The following is a 16,450-nucleotide window of genomic DNA, read 5'->3' as shown; positions in this document are numbered from 1 at the left end:
CTCTAAATGTGGGTATCCAAAAAAGGAGAGGATACTTGCTTAAGGTTGCTCAGCTATTTAGCAGTAGAATCACAACTTGAACCCAGGTCTCCCAATTTCTTCCTCAGTATTCTTTTCACTACAAGGGCAGACTCATCTTTTCCTTCTCTTCTAACCTATTGGGCAGTTTTTGTGGGCTATGGGGTGACTTAGTCCATAGCCATTCTGCAGAGAAAAGTCTGCTTCTGCATTTGTATTGAAAGCTTGGGCAACTGAGGCCTTTGTAATGTTGAGGCCTTAATGTTGTTTTTCTTGAGCCAACAGTTTCAGTGAGGTGGAGGTGGGGGAAAGGGAAGCACAAAGTGGGGTGGTCAGGCCTCAGCCTCAACTCTGACTTTCTGAGCAACAGGCTTTTCCCATCCCCTCAACACCCACTCATTCCTTGCCAATCCATTGGTATTTGGGGAGAGCATGATTCAGTATTCCCAGAACATTTCTGTCTGTGCTCATGTGTTTAAGAAAAGGTGCCTTCCCTTCCATGTCTTAGCTTTCCCTAGCATTGACTTGGCCTGTTCAGTGCAATAGTCTCTAATGTTTAGGGGGGAAAGCATTTTTTTGTTCAGTTGTGTGACTCTTTGTGACCTGAATTGGGGCAGAGATACTGGAGTGGTTTGCCATTTCCTTCTCCAGCTCATTTTCCAGATGAGGAAACAGGCAAATAGGGTTAGGTGACTTGCCCAAGGTCACATAGCTAGTGAGTAAGACTGCATTTAAATTCAGGAAGATGAGTCTTCCTGACTCCAGACTTGGCACTGTGCCACTTAGCTGATGCTTATTTGCTGTGTGACCGAGTAAATCTCTTACCCTTTTCTGAATCTGTTTCCTTAGCAGTTAAATGGATATAGCAGTCTTAACCATCTCATTATCACTATGAAGTTCTTTTTGGGTACTAGCTATGAAAACACTGTGTAGCTCATACGTTCTATGATTGTAGGAGAAGTGCAGGGGCAGGGGGTCAGTCACACACAGGCTGCTTGATGAAGGGCTGGATACATTTACTTGGAGAAACCAAGGTAGCAAAGAAAGACAAGTGAGTCTCCCTGGAGTAAAACCTTCTTCAAAGAAGAACCACTTTACTGAACAGATTCAGATGAGGGGCCACTGCTGTGTGTTACAGATTTCTTCTCCTTGCAAAAGAATTCCCTAAAGGTACTTCAGGCTTTGTCTTTTAAGGTGTGTGTTCCTCGAGAATATCTCTAGGACCAGCTCATGCTCGTAGAGCACTCCCGGAGCAACAGACATGTTTGCTTCATTGAGAGAAAGCAGAGTGTACACAAGAAGAGATTTGAGTCAGAAAACCTGGGTTTGAAGACAGCCTCTGTCCCTTAGCTGGATGGACTTGGGCAGACCACTCGTTCCTCCAAGCCTCAGTTAGTTCCCCCCACCCCCCACCCCCCGACCCTTAGGCCATTCCTATGATTTCCTCCATGTAGGGAGCTCATGGTATGGGGACCTCTCACAGTTGCAGACTCACTTAGAATTTACAGTCTCAGAGAGTTGCCAGTCACACTGGAGCAGCTGGAGGATTTGAACTCAGCTCTTCTAGACCCCAAGGCTGTGCCTCACTCAGCCGCATCACCTTCCATTGGAGACTGCTTGTCTGCTAAATGGGTATAACAGTATTTGTATCACTCACCAGACAAGGATGAAGAAAAGTGCTTTGAAGCCTTAAAAGTGCCCTAGAAATGGGAGTCATTTCTTATCTTACTTGGTTCTCTGTTCTCTGACTTGGAATCTATATTTACTAAATTAGATTTACATGTTCCTTTTTTGGGGCCTGGGTCCTTTGTGCCTAATTCCCTCTGCTCTTCCCCTTCCCACCCCCTAGAGCCTATGGGCATGTGGGCCAACACCTTCCTGCCTAGTTAGGACTCTTCCCCCCTCCCCCCAGCTTCCTTCAGGCCACCTCTGCCTTCTCCCTTCCCCCTCAGCCACTTGGCACATCAGCTGGAATCCCTCTTCTCGTCAGCCAGCCCCAACAGACGGTTCTTGGCATCGCCTTCTAACTGAGCCACTTATCTGAGAAGAGGAGAGGTTTTCTATATTTAAACCTATTTCCCCCCTTCCCTATTCTTGCATAAATTTGGCGATAGTGAGAGACGCTGCATGGACTGAAGTCAAAAACAGGTTTCCCAGCTGGGCAAGGTTCAGTGTCTTTCTCATTTCCTCTGGATGCTTTCATTAATTAATTCAGCAAATATGTATTAAGCACTCACTATACAAAGTACACCAAATCCCTGCTGGGAAGCAGGGGAAAATTAAATTAGACCCATTCCTTGTCTTCAACGAGCTTACGGTCTGATAGGGAAGGTGAGAGATGAATCAGGAAAATAGAATACAAATTTGAACCAAAAAATAGCACTGATATTCATTTGACATTGTATAGCACCTGATAGTTTGTAAACCAGGCTACGTATATCACCTCCTTTGGCTCTTGTAGCAGCCCTGGACAGTGGGAAGAACAGGAAGAACAGAAATTAAGGTGTAGAATGGAAAGTGACTTGCCCAAAGTGACACAGCTAATGAGAGGGCCTAGTTTTCTGATGAGGTAACACAATGGATGGAGTGTTGGACTGGGAGTCAGGAAGGCCTGAGTTCACTCAGACACTTAATAGCTGCATGACCCTTGCCTAGTCATTTATCCTCTGCCTGCCTCAGTTTCCTCATCTGTAAAATGAAGTTAAGTAATAGCATCGACCTCACCAGGTTGTTGTGAGAATCACACAAGATAACAGAAAGCTTTTTGCTTTTTAGCACACCTTTGGAAGGCTAGCGATTAGTCTGATTCCAAATCCAGTTTTCTTTTCCCTAAACCACAACTGCTTCTAAATACAGAAGAAAAATATAACTAGTTATTAAGAGGTATATGATATGGCATGCAATCAGAGGAGGGAGACAACCCCTACCTCCCTCTCTTTCTTCAAAACCAGACAGCCCTGTCAGGCCCTGACTGCTGGCTATAGTAGGGGTTTGTCTCCTCAAGGACAGCCTGTCCCATTGCATGAATGATTGTCTGGCATGTGTGGGGTGGAGGCTCATGGGACATCCTTTCTGTTTCATTTCCTTCTAGCCCCTGAAGTCCTGGGTCCTGAGAAGTATGACAAGTCATGTGACATGTGGTCACTTGGAGTTATCATGTACATCCTGTGAGTATGGGAGCCAGCCCTGGGACTTTCCGCTCAGAATGTACTTCCCATGTCCAACAGTTCTCCTTCCCCTCTCTTTCTCTCCTCTGTTTTCTTGCCTGTGCTTTCTTCTTCCTTCTTCTCCCCCACATTTCCTTTGCTGTTTCTTTCTTACTCATCCCCTTCTTCTCCCCATTTCACCCCCACCTCCCTCTCCCTTCTTTTTTCTAACTCTATGGGGCTTTGAACTAAGTAATGGTTTGCTGTAGCGTAAGGCATCATGGACCTGGAGTCGGAAAGATCTAGGTTCTAATTCTTTCTGTATTCCTAATGAACAGGGTGATTTTGGTGTCTTTTCCTTCTGAGGCTCAATTCTCCTATTTGTAAAATGAGAGAGTAAGACTAGACGGTACTTGAGAGCCATTCCTCTTAGCTGGAAAACCCTTCTCCATTTCCCAGTGCCTCGATGCTGTACACACCCTCCCCAAGTTAATGAGTCTCTTTTTGCTTTTCTGGTCTAAGAAATGGTCTGCATATGAGCTCATGTCCTGGTTTTCTTTTCACCATCTCTAGTAAGAGTACTATCCTGGAAGTTACAGGACTTGGGTGCAAATTCCAGTTTGGCTGTTTAATGCCACCTCTTGACCCAATAATACGGGTCACTTTATCTCAATGGGATGGATCTTCTCAAGGGGGCTTGGATTAAATGAGCTTTCAGCTCCGTTCCAGCTGGAGGTCCTATAAACTCTTATAACTGTGAAACTTTTAGCTCCCCTGTGACCAAAATCAAAGGCCGAAGAGCAGGAAGGGGCCTTGGAAGGCACCCAAACCAACCCATACCTCTACAAAATTCCTCCTGCAGCATTCCCAGAGAACCTACCTCCAGCCTCTGCTCACAGATCTCCAGTGCTAGGGAGCCTTCTGCCTCCACTTTCAGATAATTCTGATTGATTGGATGGTTTCTCTTAGATCTAAAGGCTGCTACTTTGCAACTCCCTCCCAGATATTCCTAGTTCAGCCTTCTGGGGCCAAAGAAAACAAGTCGAATCCCCAAATGTTTATATTATTATTAAGGGATCCCATTTCTGGCCCATTGCTGGAGCTGCTTAAATGTGCTTCTTTGGGTGAGCGGTCATGGAAGGGGCTACAGATCAGCTCTTTGGGTATTACTCACCAATGTTCCAAACTCGCCCCCCCCCCCGCACCCCCCTCCCCAGAGATAAGCTTAACAACTTCTGATAGTCTTTTCTCCCATAGTCTTTGCGGCTTTCCTCCATTCTACTCCAATACTGGCCAAGCCATTTCCCCTGGCATGAAGAGAAGAATTCGGATGGGACAGTATGGATTTCCCAATCCTGAGTGGTCGGATGTCTCCGAAGAAGGTACGCCCCTCTTCTGTATTTTACCTCCTACCAGTTATTACAGTTATAATAATCAGTCCCACTAGCTCACATTCATAGAGCACTTACTTTTTGCCAGTTCCTGTGTTAAGTGCTTTACAATTATTATCTCTTTTGATGTTCACAACAGCCCTGCAAGGTAGGTGCTATCATTATCCCTCTTTGACAGATGAGGAAACTGAGGCAACAAAGTAAGTACCTGAGCCAGATTTAAACTCTTCTCCTCCTGCCTTCAGGCTTGGCATTCTGTGCACTGTCCTCCCTTGCTGCCATAATGATTACTACATCCTTGGAATTGTAAGATCATTCAACAAGCACTTATTAAGCATCTCTTATGTGCCGGGCACTGTGTTAGGCTCTGGAGATGTGATAATAATGAAAATTCCCTGTCTTCAAGGAGTTTACATTTTACTGGAAGGTGTGATGAGGATTGGAACTAGGAGAGTGGCCATGGGAGTGGAGAAGAGGGGATGAATACCAGAGATGCCAACGAGGTAGAATCCACAACTGATAGGCTGTGGGGTTGGGAAGGAGAGAGAGGGAAAATGGAAGGGGAGACAGAAGGGAAGAGAGTTGAAGTCACAGACCTGAATGCCTGGAAGGATGGCAGGGATCCCAGAGTGGGATTACTGGGAAGACAAGAGAGGCCATGGTTCAGTTCAGACACTAACTGTGACCAGAAACAAATCACTTAACCTCAGTTTTCTCATCTGTAAACTGGTGATTAAATGGTTTGCCCCTCTTATCTTATAGGGGATTTGTGAGCAAAGCTCTCCGCAAATCTCAGAACACTCTACAGGTGTGAATGATATTATCACCATCCAGTTCAAACCCTTCATTTTTCAGAAGAGAAAGCCAAGGCACAGAGACAGAAAGAGATTATTTTGAGGTAACACAGCAAGTTTGTGACAAAGCCAGCATACAGATGCTAAGAATCCCAGCTCCTTAGGGGACTGGGCTCCTCTGGTTTCCTTTTTCTGATTTAATCAGCTTTCATAACTCATCCTCACTATTTAGGAGTAAATTGATGACTTTTTTTTTTTTTTTGAGATAAGTTTCTCTCCTCTGAGACTGCTGGGTTGGGGAAAGCAGATGTTTAATGCCCTGGAGAAAAAGACATTTTTTTTAACAGGCAGATATCTTATTCAGCTCTCAAAGAACTTAAGGGATGGTCTGCTTTAATGGGAATGCTCTGCTGAAATAGCCCATAGGCCACCCTCTGCTCTCTGTTAGAACTACTACTGAAGCTAAGTAAAGAGCTGGACCCAAAGGCTCAGCATCTTCCTTCCTCCAACACCCAGGCCGATCACTGGAGCTGCAGCTGTAATATTCTGAACCTTGGGGTGGGGGATGTGGTCTGGTGGGCTTTCTCTAAGGGCCATGGAGGCGGACCAGTAATTTCTGCTTAAAAGCAGAACAGCCACCAAGGATGCCAACTCAAAATAGAAGCAGCGAGGTGGAGTGGAAATGCCATTAGCCCAGCAGAGCACCTGTTTCTCAATTCCAGCTCATTGGGTGGCTGGGTATATAGCTTCCTCTCTCTCTGGGCCTCAGTTTCTTCATCTGATAAGTGCAATAATAGATTATAGAACTTTAGAACTGTAAGGGGCCATAGGCACAATCTAGTCCAACTTTCTCGTTTTACAAAGGCAGACAATTGACCAAGCTCACAGAGCTATTTCATGGCAGAGCTGGGATTTGAACTTGAATTTCATTTGTTAAGCATTCACTGTGTGCAAAACACTGAGAAAACCAAGATAAAACCCTAAGGGCCTTACATTCTACTGGAGGATACAATATGAAAGCAGACCAATTAAGACAAAGTCGTTTGAGGAGAGAGAAAGCATTAACAACTGGGCAGTCTTGTGGTCTTTCCACTATCACACTTGCCTCTGTCCTCCCTGGCAGCTTGGGTGGCACAGTGAGGGGCTAGAGAGTCAGACCTGGAGTCAGGGACACCTGAGTTCAAATGCAGCCCCAGACCCTTACTAGCTTTGTGACCCTGGGCAGGTCATTTAACCCTGTTTGCTTCAGTTTCCTCCTCGGTAAAATGAGATAGAAGAGGAAATGGCAAACCACTCCGATATCTTTGCTAAGAAAACCCCAAATGGGGTCAGAAAGAGTCGGACATAATGGAAATGACTGAATAATATCTGCCCCACCTAACCCTACCGGGCGTTGTGAGAATCAGAAGAGGCAATAGACGGGAAAGTCTAAAGCACTATAGGAATGCGTGGCTTTGTTTCTCACTTGTTTACTGGGAGTAGAACTGGCACGGGCTTAATGCTGTGCATGGTTCAGTGGGGCTGCAGGCCCTTCAATAATACAGCTGGCTGGGGGATGTGGGGGAGATCTCAATTCATGTCAGCTTTCTAGACTGACTGACTTTATATAATCTGTTTTCCAGGGGAATTCACTCAACATGAGGCTAAACCAGAACTGAGTTATAACAGCATTTATTTGACCATATAAGAAAGCATGCATTCGTGAATAGCCCCGGCACCCCATGTAAGAGTCACCAAGGGCTGAGACCATGGTATCTGCAATTGGTATAGTGTGAAAAAGCCCTGGGTTCTAGTCCTAGCTCAGCCACTGACTTGGTGTCTTCCCTTCTCTGGTCTCACTATCCTACTCTATTAAATCGAGTTGGAATAGATGATCTCTAAGGTTCTTCCCAGCTCTGACATTCTCGGATAGACTTTAGCATCCTGTCCTTGGAGCCCAAGGCTGTGGTCTAATCCCTCCTCACTCCCACAGAGTCGGGCATTGGAGTTGCTAGGGGAAACCCTGGCCACTGCTATCTATAGTCTAACACTGGGTTACCCTGTGGGGTGAGGGGGGAGAGGGCAGCTGCCACTTAAGTCTACCCAGCTGGCCTCATGATCCTTACTTAGCAAATCCAGTCTCCTTCAACATTCTGTGTGTGTGTATGTGTGTGTGTGTGTGTGTGTGTGTGTGTGTGTGTCTTTCTCATGGGAAGCCCCTGTGCACACTACCTGAGTAGAAAGCAGTTCTCAAATTACCTTTACTTTCAAGCTTTCAAGAGAAGTAGGGGTCAGGGAGGAAGATATGAAGGTGGTCCAGAGCAGGAGGTTATACCAAAATCATAGATTTTCCCTTTGAGACTAAGTTATAGGATTATTGGCTAAAAGCAGATTAGCTTTTTTGATCCAATAGAATTTGAAAGTATTCAGTGATGGCAGATTCTTCTGGGAAGAGAAGGCCAGACACACTCAGGGTTAAAGATTTTCTGCAAATAATTCACATGTGAAAGTTGATGATGTTTGGCCTGGTCACTCATGTTATGGGTTGTGCACTATTCTCCCTCCTTCCAAGAGGTTTCCCGTAGCTTCCCAGCAAGGAAGTCTTTGGAGGAGTAAAAGGAGAACCTGGTTTGCACAATATTGAAATGTTGATCAACAAGTCCTCTTTCCTTTCCTTCCTTCCTTTCTTTCATTCTCTTCTTACCATTTTCCTCTTTCTCTGTGTTCTTTTTCTCTCTGGCCTCTTCTTTCCTTCTCTCTTCTCCATTCTTTGTTGTCTCACATTCACTCTCTTCCTTTGAATTCTTCTCTCTCTCTCTCTCTCTCTCTCTCTCTCTCTCTCTCTCTCTCTTCCTCCCCTCCCTCTTTTTACTTTCTCATTTATCACCTTTTTTCTCTTATCTTTTCTCCCAGCCAAGCAGCTGATCCGACTCTTGCTAAAGACAGAACCTACAGAAAGAATGACCATTGCTCAGTTCATGAACCATCCTTGGATTAATGTGAGTTCATTCACCTTTCAGCAAGGGAGTGACTCAAAATACCGTTGAGTACTCACATCCCTAGGCTGAGAGATCCATATTCACTTCATGGCAAGAAAGAGAAATGCTAAAGATAGCAGTTAACATTCTCTTATGTTCTGGGGTTGGGAGCACAGGCCCCACTCTTTGCCCTCATCCTTGGCCAAGGTAGGGAAATATGCAACTTGGTCTCAATAAGAGGGAGAAATGAGTGCAGTCATGCTCAGTCTTTTGGGCGTTGTTAATAAGCCCTAAGCATCCCTGCACATTGAGTCCTATGTGGGAGCAAGGAGTGAATGGGGGAAGTTAGGAGGTTTAGCAGCCCCAAGAGCCAAGAAGAAGGGCCTGGCTTTTTTCTTCCACTGGGGCAAACACCAAAGATCCAAGCTAAGAAATAGAAGGTGTTGACCTGACCTTCCCTGGACTATGCTTAGAAGAGGAGTGGGATAATACATATATGGGGCTAGGGGTGGTGGTGGTGGGAGAGGGTTATAATAGAAAGAATCCCATCCCAAGAACCTAGAAAGTATGAGTTTCAGACTTGGTCTTACCACCAGCAAGCTATGGGACCTTGGGCAAATCACTTCCAGGCCTTCATTGACCTACCAGTAAAAAAAAGGGGTGAACAGATCCCTTCAGAGCTCCCTTCTAGCTTAGATAATCCGTGTGCTCTGATTTTTCCAGCAATCAATGGTGGTACCACAGACACCTCTTCACACTGCTCGTGTCCTGCAGGAAGACAAAGACCACTGGGATGAAGTAAAGGTCTGTCTTTCTGTCTCTCCCCTACACCCCCCAGGGAAATGGGGCCTTGAGGGGGAAAGGCTGGGCCTCCCATATTCTAAGCTAAGAAAAGGACCTTAGTCGGTAGTCTAATCTTACTTTTGGGACTAGCTAGTCAAGCCTTTGGAGAGTGGGCTGGGCAGTTGACTTTTCTCTGGCAACAGATCCAGACTCCCAGCTCTAGGTAAGTGTCTGCTGAAGGTCTTGAGACAGGCCTGGAGATTGTTGTGGTAGCCTAGACTAAGAAGAGGAACACCATAAGATCCTGCCTAGAGGAGCCAATCATTCAGTCAATCAGTAAGCATTTATTCAGAGTTTAATATGCATCAGGCACTAAGCTCAAAGGGATATGCTCCTTGCCTCCAAGGAGCCATCAGGGAACAAGTGATGGCATTGCTGACATCCTAAAACACTGGCAAACCATTGGCCAGAGATCAGCCATGTCATACAGCATCCAGATGAAGGGGATGGCAATGCTTGACTCAGAGAAGAAAAGATTGCAGAGGAACCCGGCTATTTTCGAATATTCATCTGCTGAACATAGATTTAGACTCTGTGTCTCCTCAGGCCCCTTTCTAGATAGATTCACGGCCTTGGATTAACAGATCCATGTGCCCACCTCCTGACAGAGAGGCGGTGGGTTCTGGGTGCAGATTGAAATCTTTTCTGAGACGGGGCCAATTTGGGATTTTGTTTTGCTTTGTTAAAAAGGTTTTGTTTTTCTTTTTCAATGAGAGAAAAAAGATGGATTTTCATTAATTTTTTTAAAGTTTCTTAATAATTTTTTTAATATGGTATCAAGTGCACCCATTTCCTTCTGTCAATCTCAATCTCCCGACTGCAGGAAGAGATGACCAGTGCCCTGGCCACCATGCGGGTAGATTATGACCAGGTGAAAATCAAAGACTTGAAAACTTCTAACAACCGCCTTCTTAACAAACGACGGAAGAAGCAGGCTGGTGGTTCCACATCCTCTACAGGCTGCAACAACCAATAAGAACGAGAGAGAGACCTGAGGACTTAGGGGCCAGTGGGCAGTGAGTGCTGCCTGGCAGCCCAGCTCCCGACTTCATCTTCCCCCATTCCTTGGGGCATAACTCAGGCTAAGCTTCGTACAGTTGGGGAGCCAGGCCTGGCAGAAGCAAAGCAAGGACAGATTCGGGTTTCTGCCAAGACTCAGGACTATTAGGGTTTAGGGCATTTGACCTTTTACATGAAAAGGGGTTGTTTTGTTTTAACAAAGTGTGACATTGAACTTAGAAATGGTGGCAATGATAATGGTATTTGGAACTCCATAGCTTTAGCCATAATGTGCCAAGGCAAGAGAGAGAAGGTTCGCCAAAGTTTTTAGTTGATCTTTTCTGTGCGTAGCAGAAGGAGTTAGTTATTTGGGGGTGGGGGGAGTGATTCTCCAGGCTCTTTGGAAGGGGCTGAATATTCTCACCTCAGTGCCCCCATTACTCCCCAGGTAGCCTTTCAAGGACAGAGGTACCTACCTGTCTAGTTTGAAATACCTTTGCAAAGCAAAATGCCCTGAGGAGCTGGAGCTCATCGAGAAGTGGCTTTATTTTTCTTTTTCCTCTCCCTCATTTTACTTTTCTGGGTTTTCCTAACCACACTGATTTTTCAGGACTGTTTCCATATGGATTCTCCACTTTCGAAGCTAGAGTTCCAAATTCTGTACTTGTTCAGTCCCTTCCCCTCTGCCCTCACATGCAGATGAGGGAATTGGCAGATGGAGAAGGGACCTAGGCTTCAGAGCAAACACCTTCCGCCATGACTAAGGGTCAGCACACATGCAGCGTCTGAGACCCCTGAATTCTGAATGGGTGGTTACTTTCCTATCCCCCTCTCTGCTTCTTTTCTTTCTCTGTTCATTCTTCCTCTTTTTCTCCTTCTCTCTTAAAAACTTGGACTGCAGAATTTCCCTTCAGGCCATGCTCATTCTCTTTACATTGTCTGGTACTGCTGGGTGGGGAGTGAAGGAAGGGGGTAGGTGTTGCGCGGGGAAGGAAAGCTACTTGCTTTTCCTCTGCTGTGTCTCTGAGGCTTGTCCCAAAGGACCCTTTCAGCTAGAAGACACTCTAAGAGAGGAGGCCACCACTGTAGCCCTCTTGCCTTACCCCAGTCCCGGATGATTCCAAATGTTTCTTCACTCATCTTGAGTGTTGTGGGTTTACCCACAAAACCTGTGTTCTGGGGCTTTCCTGGTCATTGTCTCTCTATCTGAAAGGTGGGGCTGGGATGAGGGGATTCTTAGGTGGGTTTGAAGATAGGCCTGGTGGTGAAGGATGCTTTTAATTCATTCCAACTTGGCCAAATGTCACTGTGACAGAATACCAGCTAAATTCCTTTGTCTTAACCAAACCCAGGGAGAAAACTGTTTTCTATGCATATATGTGTAAATTTGGTTTTTATCTCTCCTTACTCAGGTCCTTTCTTGGACTGGAAGATGACATTATCTTCTTCTTGTGCACTGATTGTGTGTGTGTGTGTGTGTGTGTGTATGTGGGGGGGGGCAGTGTGGGTTGGGCCATCCTGCCCTGTTTTAATCAGGTGGTTCCTTTTCTGAATTAAAAGTTTGGCTTATGGCTAAGGACTTGTTAATTAAAACTTCAGGAGAGTTTGAAGGGGTCAGCCTGAGCTTCCAAAGGACTCTCCCTCCGTCAGAAGACCTCTGAGCAGGGACACAGAAATCTACCTTGGACTTGCTATAAGGAAGCTTCAGGTGGATTGGATGTGTGTGCCCTGGAACCCTTTTCTTGGCCTGGGCCCTCACAGGTTAGAAAACACCTACCAGCTCCTTGTCAAAAAGCCACTGAGAGTTTTGCTTACTGATTTCTATTAAATTGTATTTTAGCATTTTCCACCGAGTGCTGTGTATTTCTTTGACCTTTCAGCCGTGAGCTTAGCTGCTATCCATTTTCCCAGAGTGCGCAGCAGCATGCTGGGGAAATGGGGCTGGGGAACGACTGCCCTTTCTGCACACTGACTATCCCTTTCCTGCATGGTGACTGTTCCCGCTTGTCATCCTGTAACAAGCATTTTGGGGAGTTACCACCTCAGTGCATAAGCCAGATGTCCTGCTGAACATAGCACAAGCTATGGAGAAGCCCCAGCAGCAGCTTGGCATACCAAGGTCAGTGAAATTAAGAAGTATCTATGTATCTCACACCCACACCTCCCCCCCCCCCCCAGGATATAAAAATATCTCCCCTCCTCCCCTTGCTGAATGCAGTACTGCTGACTCTTCAGGGGCTTCCTGCTGTAGCTCAGAGCTATTTTCAGCAGCTGCCAGATTGCATTTGGCACTAGGGATATTGGGGAGGCAGGGACAGGTTGGAATATATATATATATACATGTATACATATATGTATATATATACATACACACACGTGCACGAGCACACATGCACATTTTATTTTAAAAACCACGTAAGAGGCCAGACAACCAGATAACAATTTGATATCAGTGCCTGAAGTCATCTCCAGCTGCCTCCAGCCCTCATGGGAAAGACCTTCCAAGGAGAGGCTGGATACGCATTCCCCAAGAAGAGGAAGCAGCTCTTTTTTGGATGGTTGAAAGCAAGTCTGTCTGGAGGCTTGATAATGCTTCTAGGTTAGATCAAGGTTATTCTAAGGAGCAAATGTTTACCTGAATCCACAAGGTGGTGCTATCCAAGGTGCCTTCAGGATTCGGGAGTTACCTGGGTTTAAGGCTATGCTCTGACGTTTCCTAGCTTTGTGATGATCCTGAGCTCCCCTCCTCTTGTTTTGTTGTCTTATCTGTAAAATCAGAACAGAAATCTTTGTCCCACTCACATTGTTATGAGGAAAGCTTCATTAACCTTAAGGTGTTACAGAAATGGGAGAAGTTATTGAGCTTGTTAAACTACTCAATTGAACTTTTATTAAGTTGCTATGATGGACCCCAAAGATAAAGAGACAAGCCAAGAGAGAGTTCTTCTTCCTCCAAGGAGCGTACTTCTCACTGAGGTGATACAACATATGCCCAGCTAAAGATTCTAGAGGTAAAAGTGAAAATGTGTATTCAAGTATGGAGGACATAGCCTTGGACCTCAAGAAGCTTATGGTCTAGGAGATTTAGCTGTTTCTTTGCTTTTTTCATAACATGCCTGTAAGATATAGGTAAGGAAACTAAGACTGAGAAAAGAAGATGATGTACTCCATTCCAAAGCAAGGAAGTATTTGAGCCAGGATGCAAACCCCCAGTTTCCCTGACTCTTTCTGGTCTCTTTAAATCACTGCATTGTGTTGCACAAATTTCTACCACCAATAACACTACTGTCCCACCTCCCAAAATATCCTCTGCCTCCCCAAACTCTTAATAATGACTCTGCCCTAGACTGTTCTCATATATTACAATAGCTTCTTTGGGGGATAATAGGGAATGCTGTTAATATGTGTGCATGTCCATCCTGGTGAATATGACTCTATCTGTCCTTCATTAGAATCCCCTCTCAATCTCAAGCTGCACCTGGGGTTCAGTTTGGCACCAACCTTTCCCCAAACTCATTCTGAGTAAACCCTGCCTCCCTCTCCCCTTTACCTCTGTTTCCATATGTTTAATTTGAGTTTAAAATGGAAGAAAGCTTTAAAGCTATAGACTAACCCCCATTAGAAGCCTACCCCCATTCCTTAGGAGACTCTTCTTCTATCCTTGGTTCCCAACATACTGGCAAGCCTTGAGCCTGATTTTAGAACAGTGGGCACTGTGGACCAGAGTCTGGGAGGCAAAACTGCTCCTAGTTCTGTCCCCTCTATATAAACAGTGTGGACCCCACACAAATTTCTCACTGAGGTTGACTCTCTAACCTTCCAAATCCCCATCATCCTTGACAACTCCCTCATATGGGTTTGGGAATCTGAGAGCCTGAGGTCAAATTCTGACTGCCATTTATTACTTCTGTGGTCTCAGGTAAGTAAGTCACTTAACTTTTCTGGTCTGTTTCCTCACCCAAAAAAGGATGGAATGAGGTGATTTCTTTTTTCCCCTTATTTATTTATTTGTGACATTCTTTTTAATAAAATTATGATTTCCAAATTGTCTCTCCCCCGTCCATTGAGAAGGCAAGCAATGCGATATCAATTGTGTATACATGAAGTCATACAAAGCATTTCTATATTAGCCATGTTATTTTTTAAAAAGCAAGAAAAGTAAAGTGGAAAAAAGGATACTTCAACCTGCATTCAGTTCATCGGATTCATGAGATGTTCTCAGGGATCTCATTCCTCTCTAAAACTATGAAACTGAGTGTAACCTATCAGATTAACACAGATTGGGGAAGCCCACATATGCTGTCAGTCTTTGAAATTTGTATAATTCAAAACAGAGATAGATGAACAGGTTTATATATTGTAGCTAATGGTCCTCAAGTCTGCCCCTTATTTTTTCTTGGGGAATAAAAATAAACCAGTTAATGGCAGAAGCCCATAGGGATGTATGTCATGCCAATCAATGGGCAGTGGCAGGAGAAATAACGCTTAAAACCGGCATCAAAAGGCCTGTGATTGGTTCCTGACTCTGTCACTTGATAGGTACACATGTGTTCCCCTCTGAGCCTCAATTTTCTCATCTAAAATAATGAGTTTAATTCTAGATCTTCTGTCCAGCTGTTATTTCTGTGAAATATTAACTCAACATGGAGGAAGTGTTTCTTGTGAGTGTAGCACCACCTGCTGGCCATGCATCTTCAAATGGCCGTTATTTTTACTTCAAAATTCTGTTAATTTCACGATCCCAAATTTCAAGGTTCTTCTGGGGTTCTGTGACAGCTAATGATCATTTCCCACTTTTTATTCCTTCTGGAGAGAGACCAGGGCAGCTCCAGTCAGGGAAGGGAGCTTTGGTCCGGGAAGTCTCGGGGAAGGGGAGTGGTGATCTTTACCAACCTACTGGTATCCTCTGTTACAATTGTCATTTGCAACTGTCACTTCTTCCTGTGGGTGGGGTAGGAGGAGTGTTACTACCCTGCCCCAAACCAACAGGGCTATGGTGCTAATCAATGCATTTTCAGCTCTTTCCCTGACCCACTCAGGCTGTTGTTGATGCCTTGCCCTTTCCTCCCCTAGAAGTAGGCAACATGCACTTCTAGATGGATCAGGCTAAATAAATGCCTTTAGCATCTCCCCCTCCCGTCCCAGAGTGCAGGCTGTGTGCCTCTCCTCCAAGCCCAGTTTCCTTACTGTCTTTGACGGCTGGTAATAAATAACTAGCGCGTGTTTTCCATTTATCCTTTCAGCTCTTCTACCATCCCCAGCAGCTAGCTCCAGAGCCCTGTGAGCACTCCTGAAGCTTTGGTAAAGCCTCAAGGAGGTTTTTGTTGTAGTGGAGCACAGCCAACAGCCTTCTACTCAATGGCTGCCATAAAACAACTCCTATCTCCACTCACTATTACAGTGGAATATCCTGGGAAATCCACTGCTAAAAATCAAATTCTTACAAGAAAGAGCAGTAGACTTCAAATCAGAAAAACTGAATTTGAGTTCCTGTCTTTAGCTGGCTACATCACCTTAGGCAAGTCATTTTTATCTGTGACACTCAATTTCCCAATCTGTAAGACAAGGGTCCATAATAGAAACATCTTGTACACACAGAAATATTCAAAACAGCACTTTGTGGTAGCAAGAAACTGGGAGCAAAACAGGTCCCTGATAACTGGGGACTGATTCAATACAGTGGCAGATGAGTACAATATTAGTGCACTGTAGGAAATATTGAATTTGAGGAACTGAGCAAATGATGGGAAAATTTGTATGAACAGATGGAGTGAAGAAAGCAGAACCAAACATGACAACATATGTGAAAACAACCCTAGGAGCCAGTAGGATGCAGGTGACCAAGCTTGGGCCCAGAAGAATGATGATGAAATCCAAGCCCCTTCTCTCAGGAAAGGATGGGAGACCACCCATACAATATGCTGTAAGCACTGTCAGATATGGACAACGGCACCACTTTTTTTTTTTGGCTTCTCCATTGTTACAGGCTCTATGAGGGGTGGGGGTGGGGAGAGGCAGTGTTGGAAAAGATGGTATTGACTTTTTTAAAGCATCAGTAAAACATTTTAAAAATAAAATGAAGGAGCTCCAACTTTGCTTCTAGCTCTAAATCCTGAGTCACTTTGATTCTATGACTTCTGGTATGAAGGAGCTGGAGAACCCAGCTCTTTGTAGTGAATCAGCAAATAAAAAGGGATTTTGGCCAATGTCACCCACTAGCCAAGCTCTGCCTAGAACACAGGTCTCTCTGCTCCTGGACCAAAGTTATTTCTACTATGGCATGTTTTCTGGGAGTTTGAATA

At 44.9% G+C, this 16,450-nt stretch overlaps 1 protein-coding gene across 3 annotated transcripts in view; it reads left to right on the top strand.

Moving 5' to 3' along the window:
* The window catches only part of MAPKAPK3 (MAPK activated protein kinase 3), a 93,883-nt gene extending 81,888 nt beyond the window's left edge, over window positions 1-11,995 (top strand). For all 3 annotated transcript variants that reach the window (XM_072650496.1, XM_072650489.1, XM_072650493.1), the window contains exons 7-11: window positions 3,110-3,185; window positions 4,422-4,546; window positions 8,242-8,327; window positions 9,030-9,110; window positions 9,973-11,995. In XM_072650496.1, coding sequence (XP_072506597.1) covers window positions 3,110-3,185; window positions 4,422-4,546; window positions 8,242-8,327; window positions 9,030-9,110; window positions 9,973-10,125 — 521 coding nt within the window. In that variant the 3' untranslated portion in view covers window positions 10,126-11,995. The remainder of the gene's footprint in view (window positions 1-3,109; window positions 3,186-4,421; window positions 4,547-8,241; window positions 8,328-9,029; window positions 9,111-9,972) is intronic.
* The last annotated feature ends 4,455 nt before the right edge of the window (window positions 11,996-16,450 follow it).

The sequence above is a fragment of the Notamacropus eugenii genome, chromosome 1, assembly GCF_028372415.1.
Source record: "Notamacropus eugenii isolate mMacEug1 chromosome 1, mMacEug1.pri_v2, whole genome shotgun sequence".
NCBI classification, from domain to species: Eukaryota; Metazoa; Chordata; class Mammalia; order Diprotodontia; family Macropodidae; genus Notamacropus; species Notamacropus eugenii.
The sequence above is the reverse complement of the archived record's forward strand: the minus strand, read 5'-3'. Positions and strand labels throughout refer to the sequence as shown.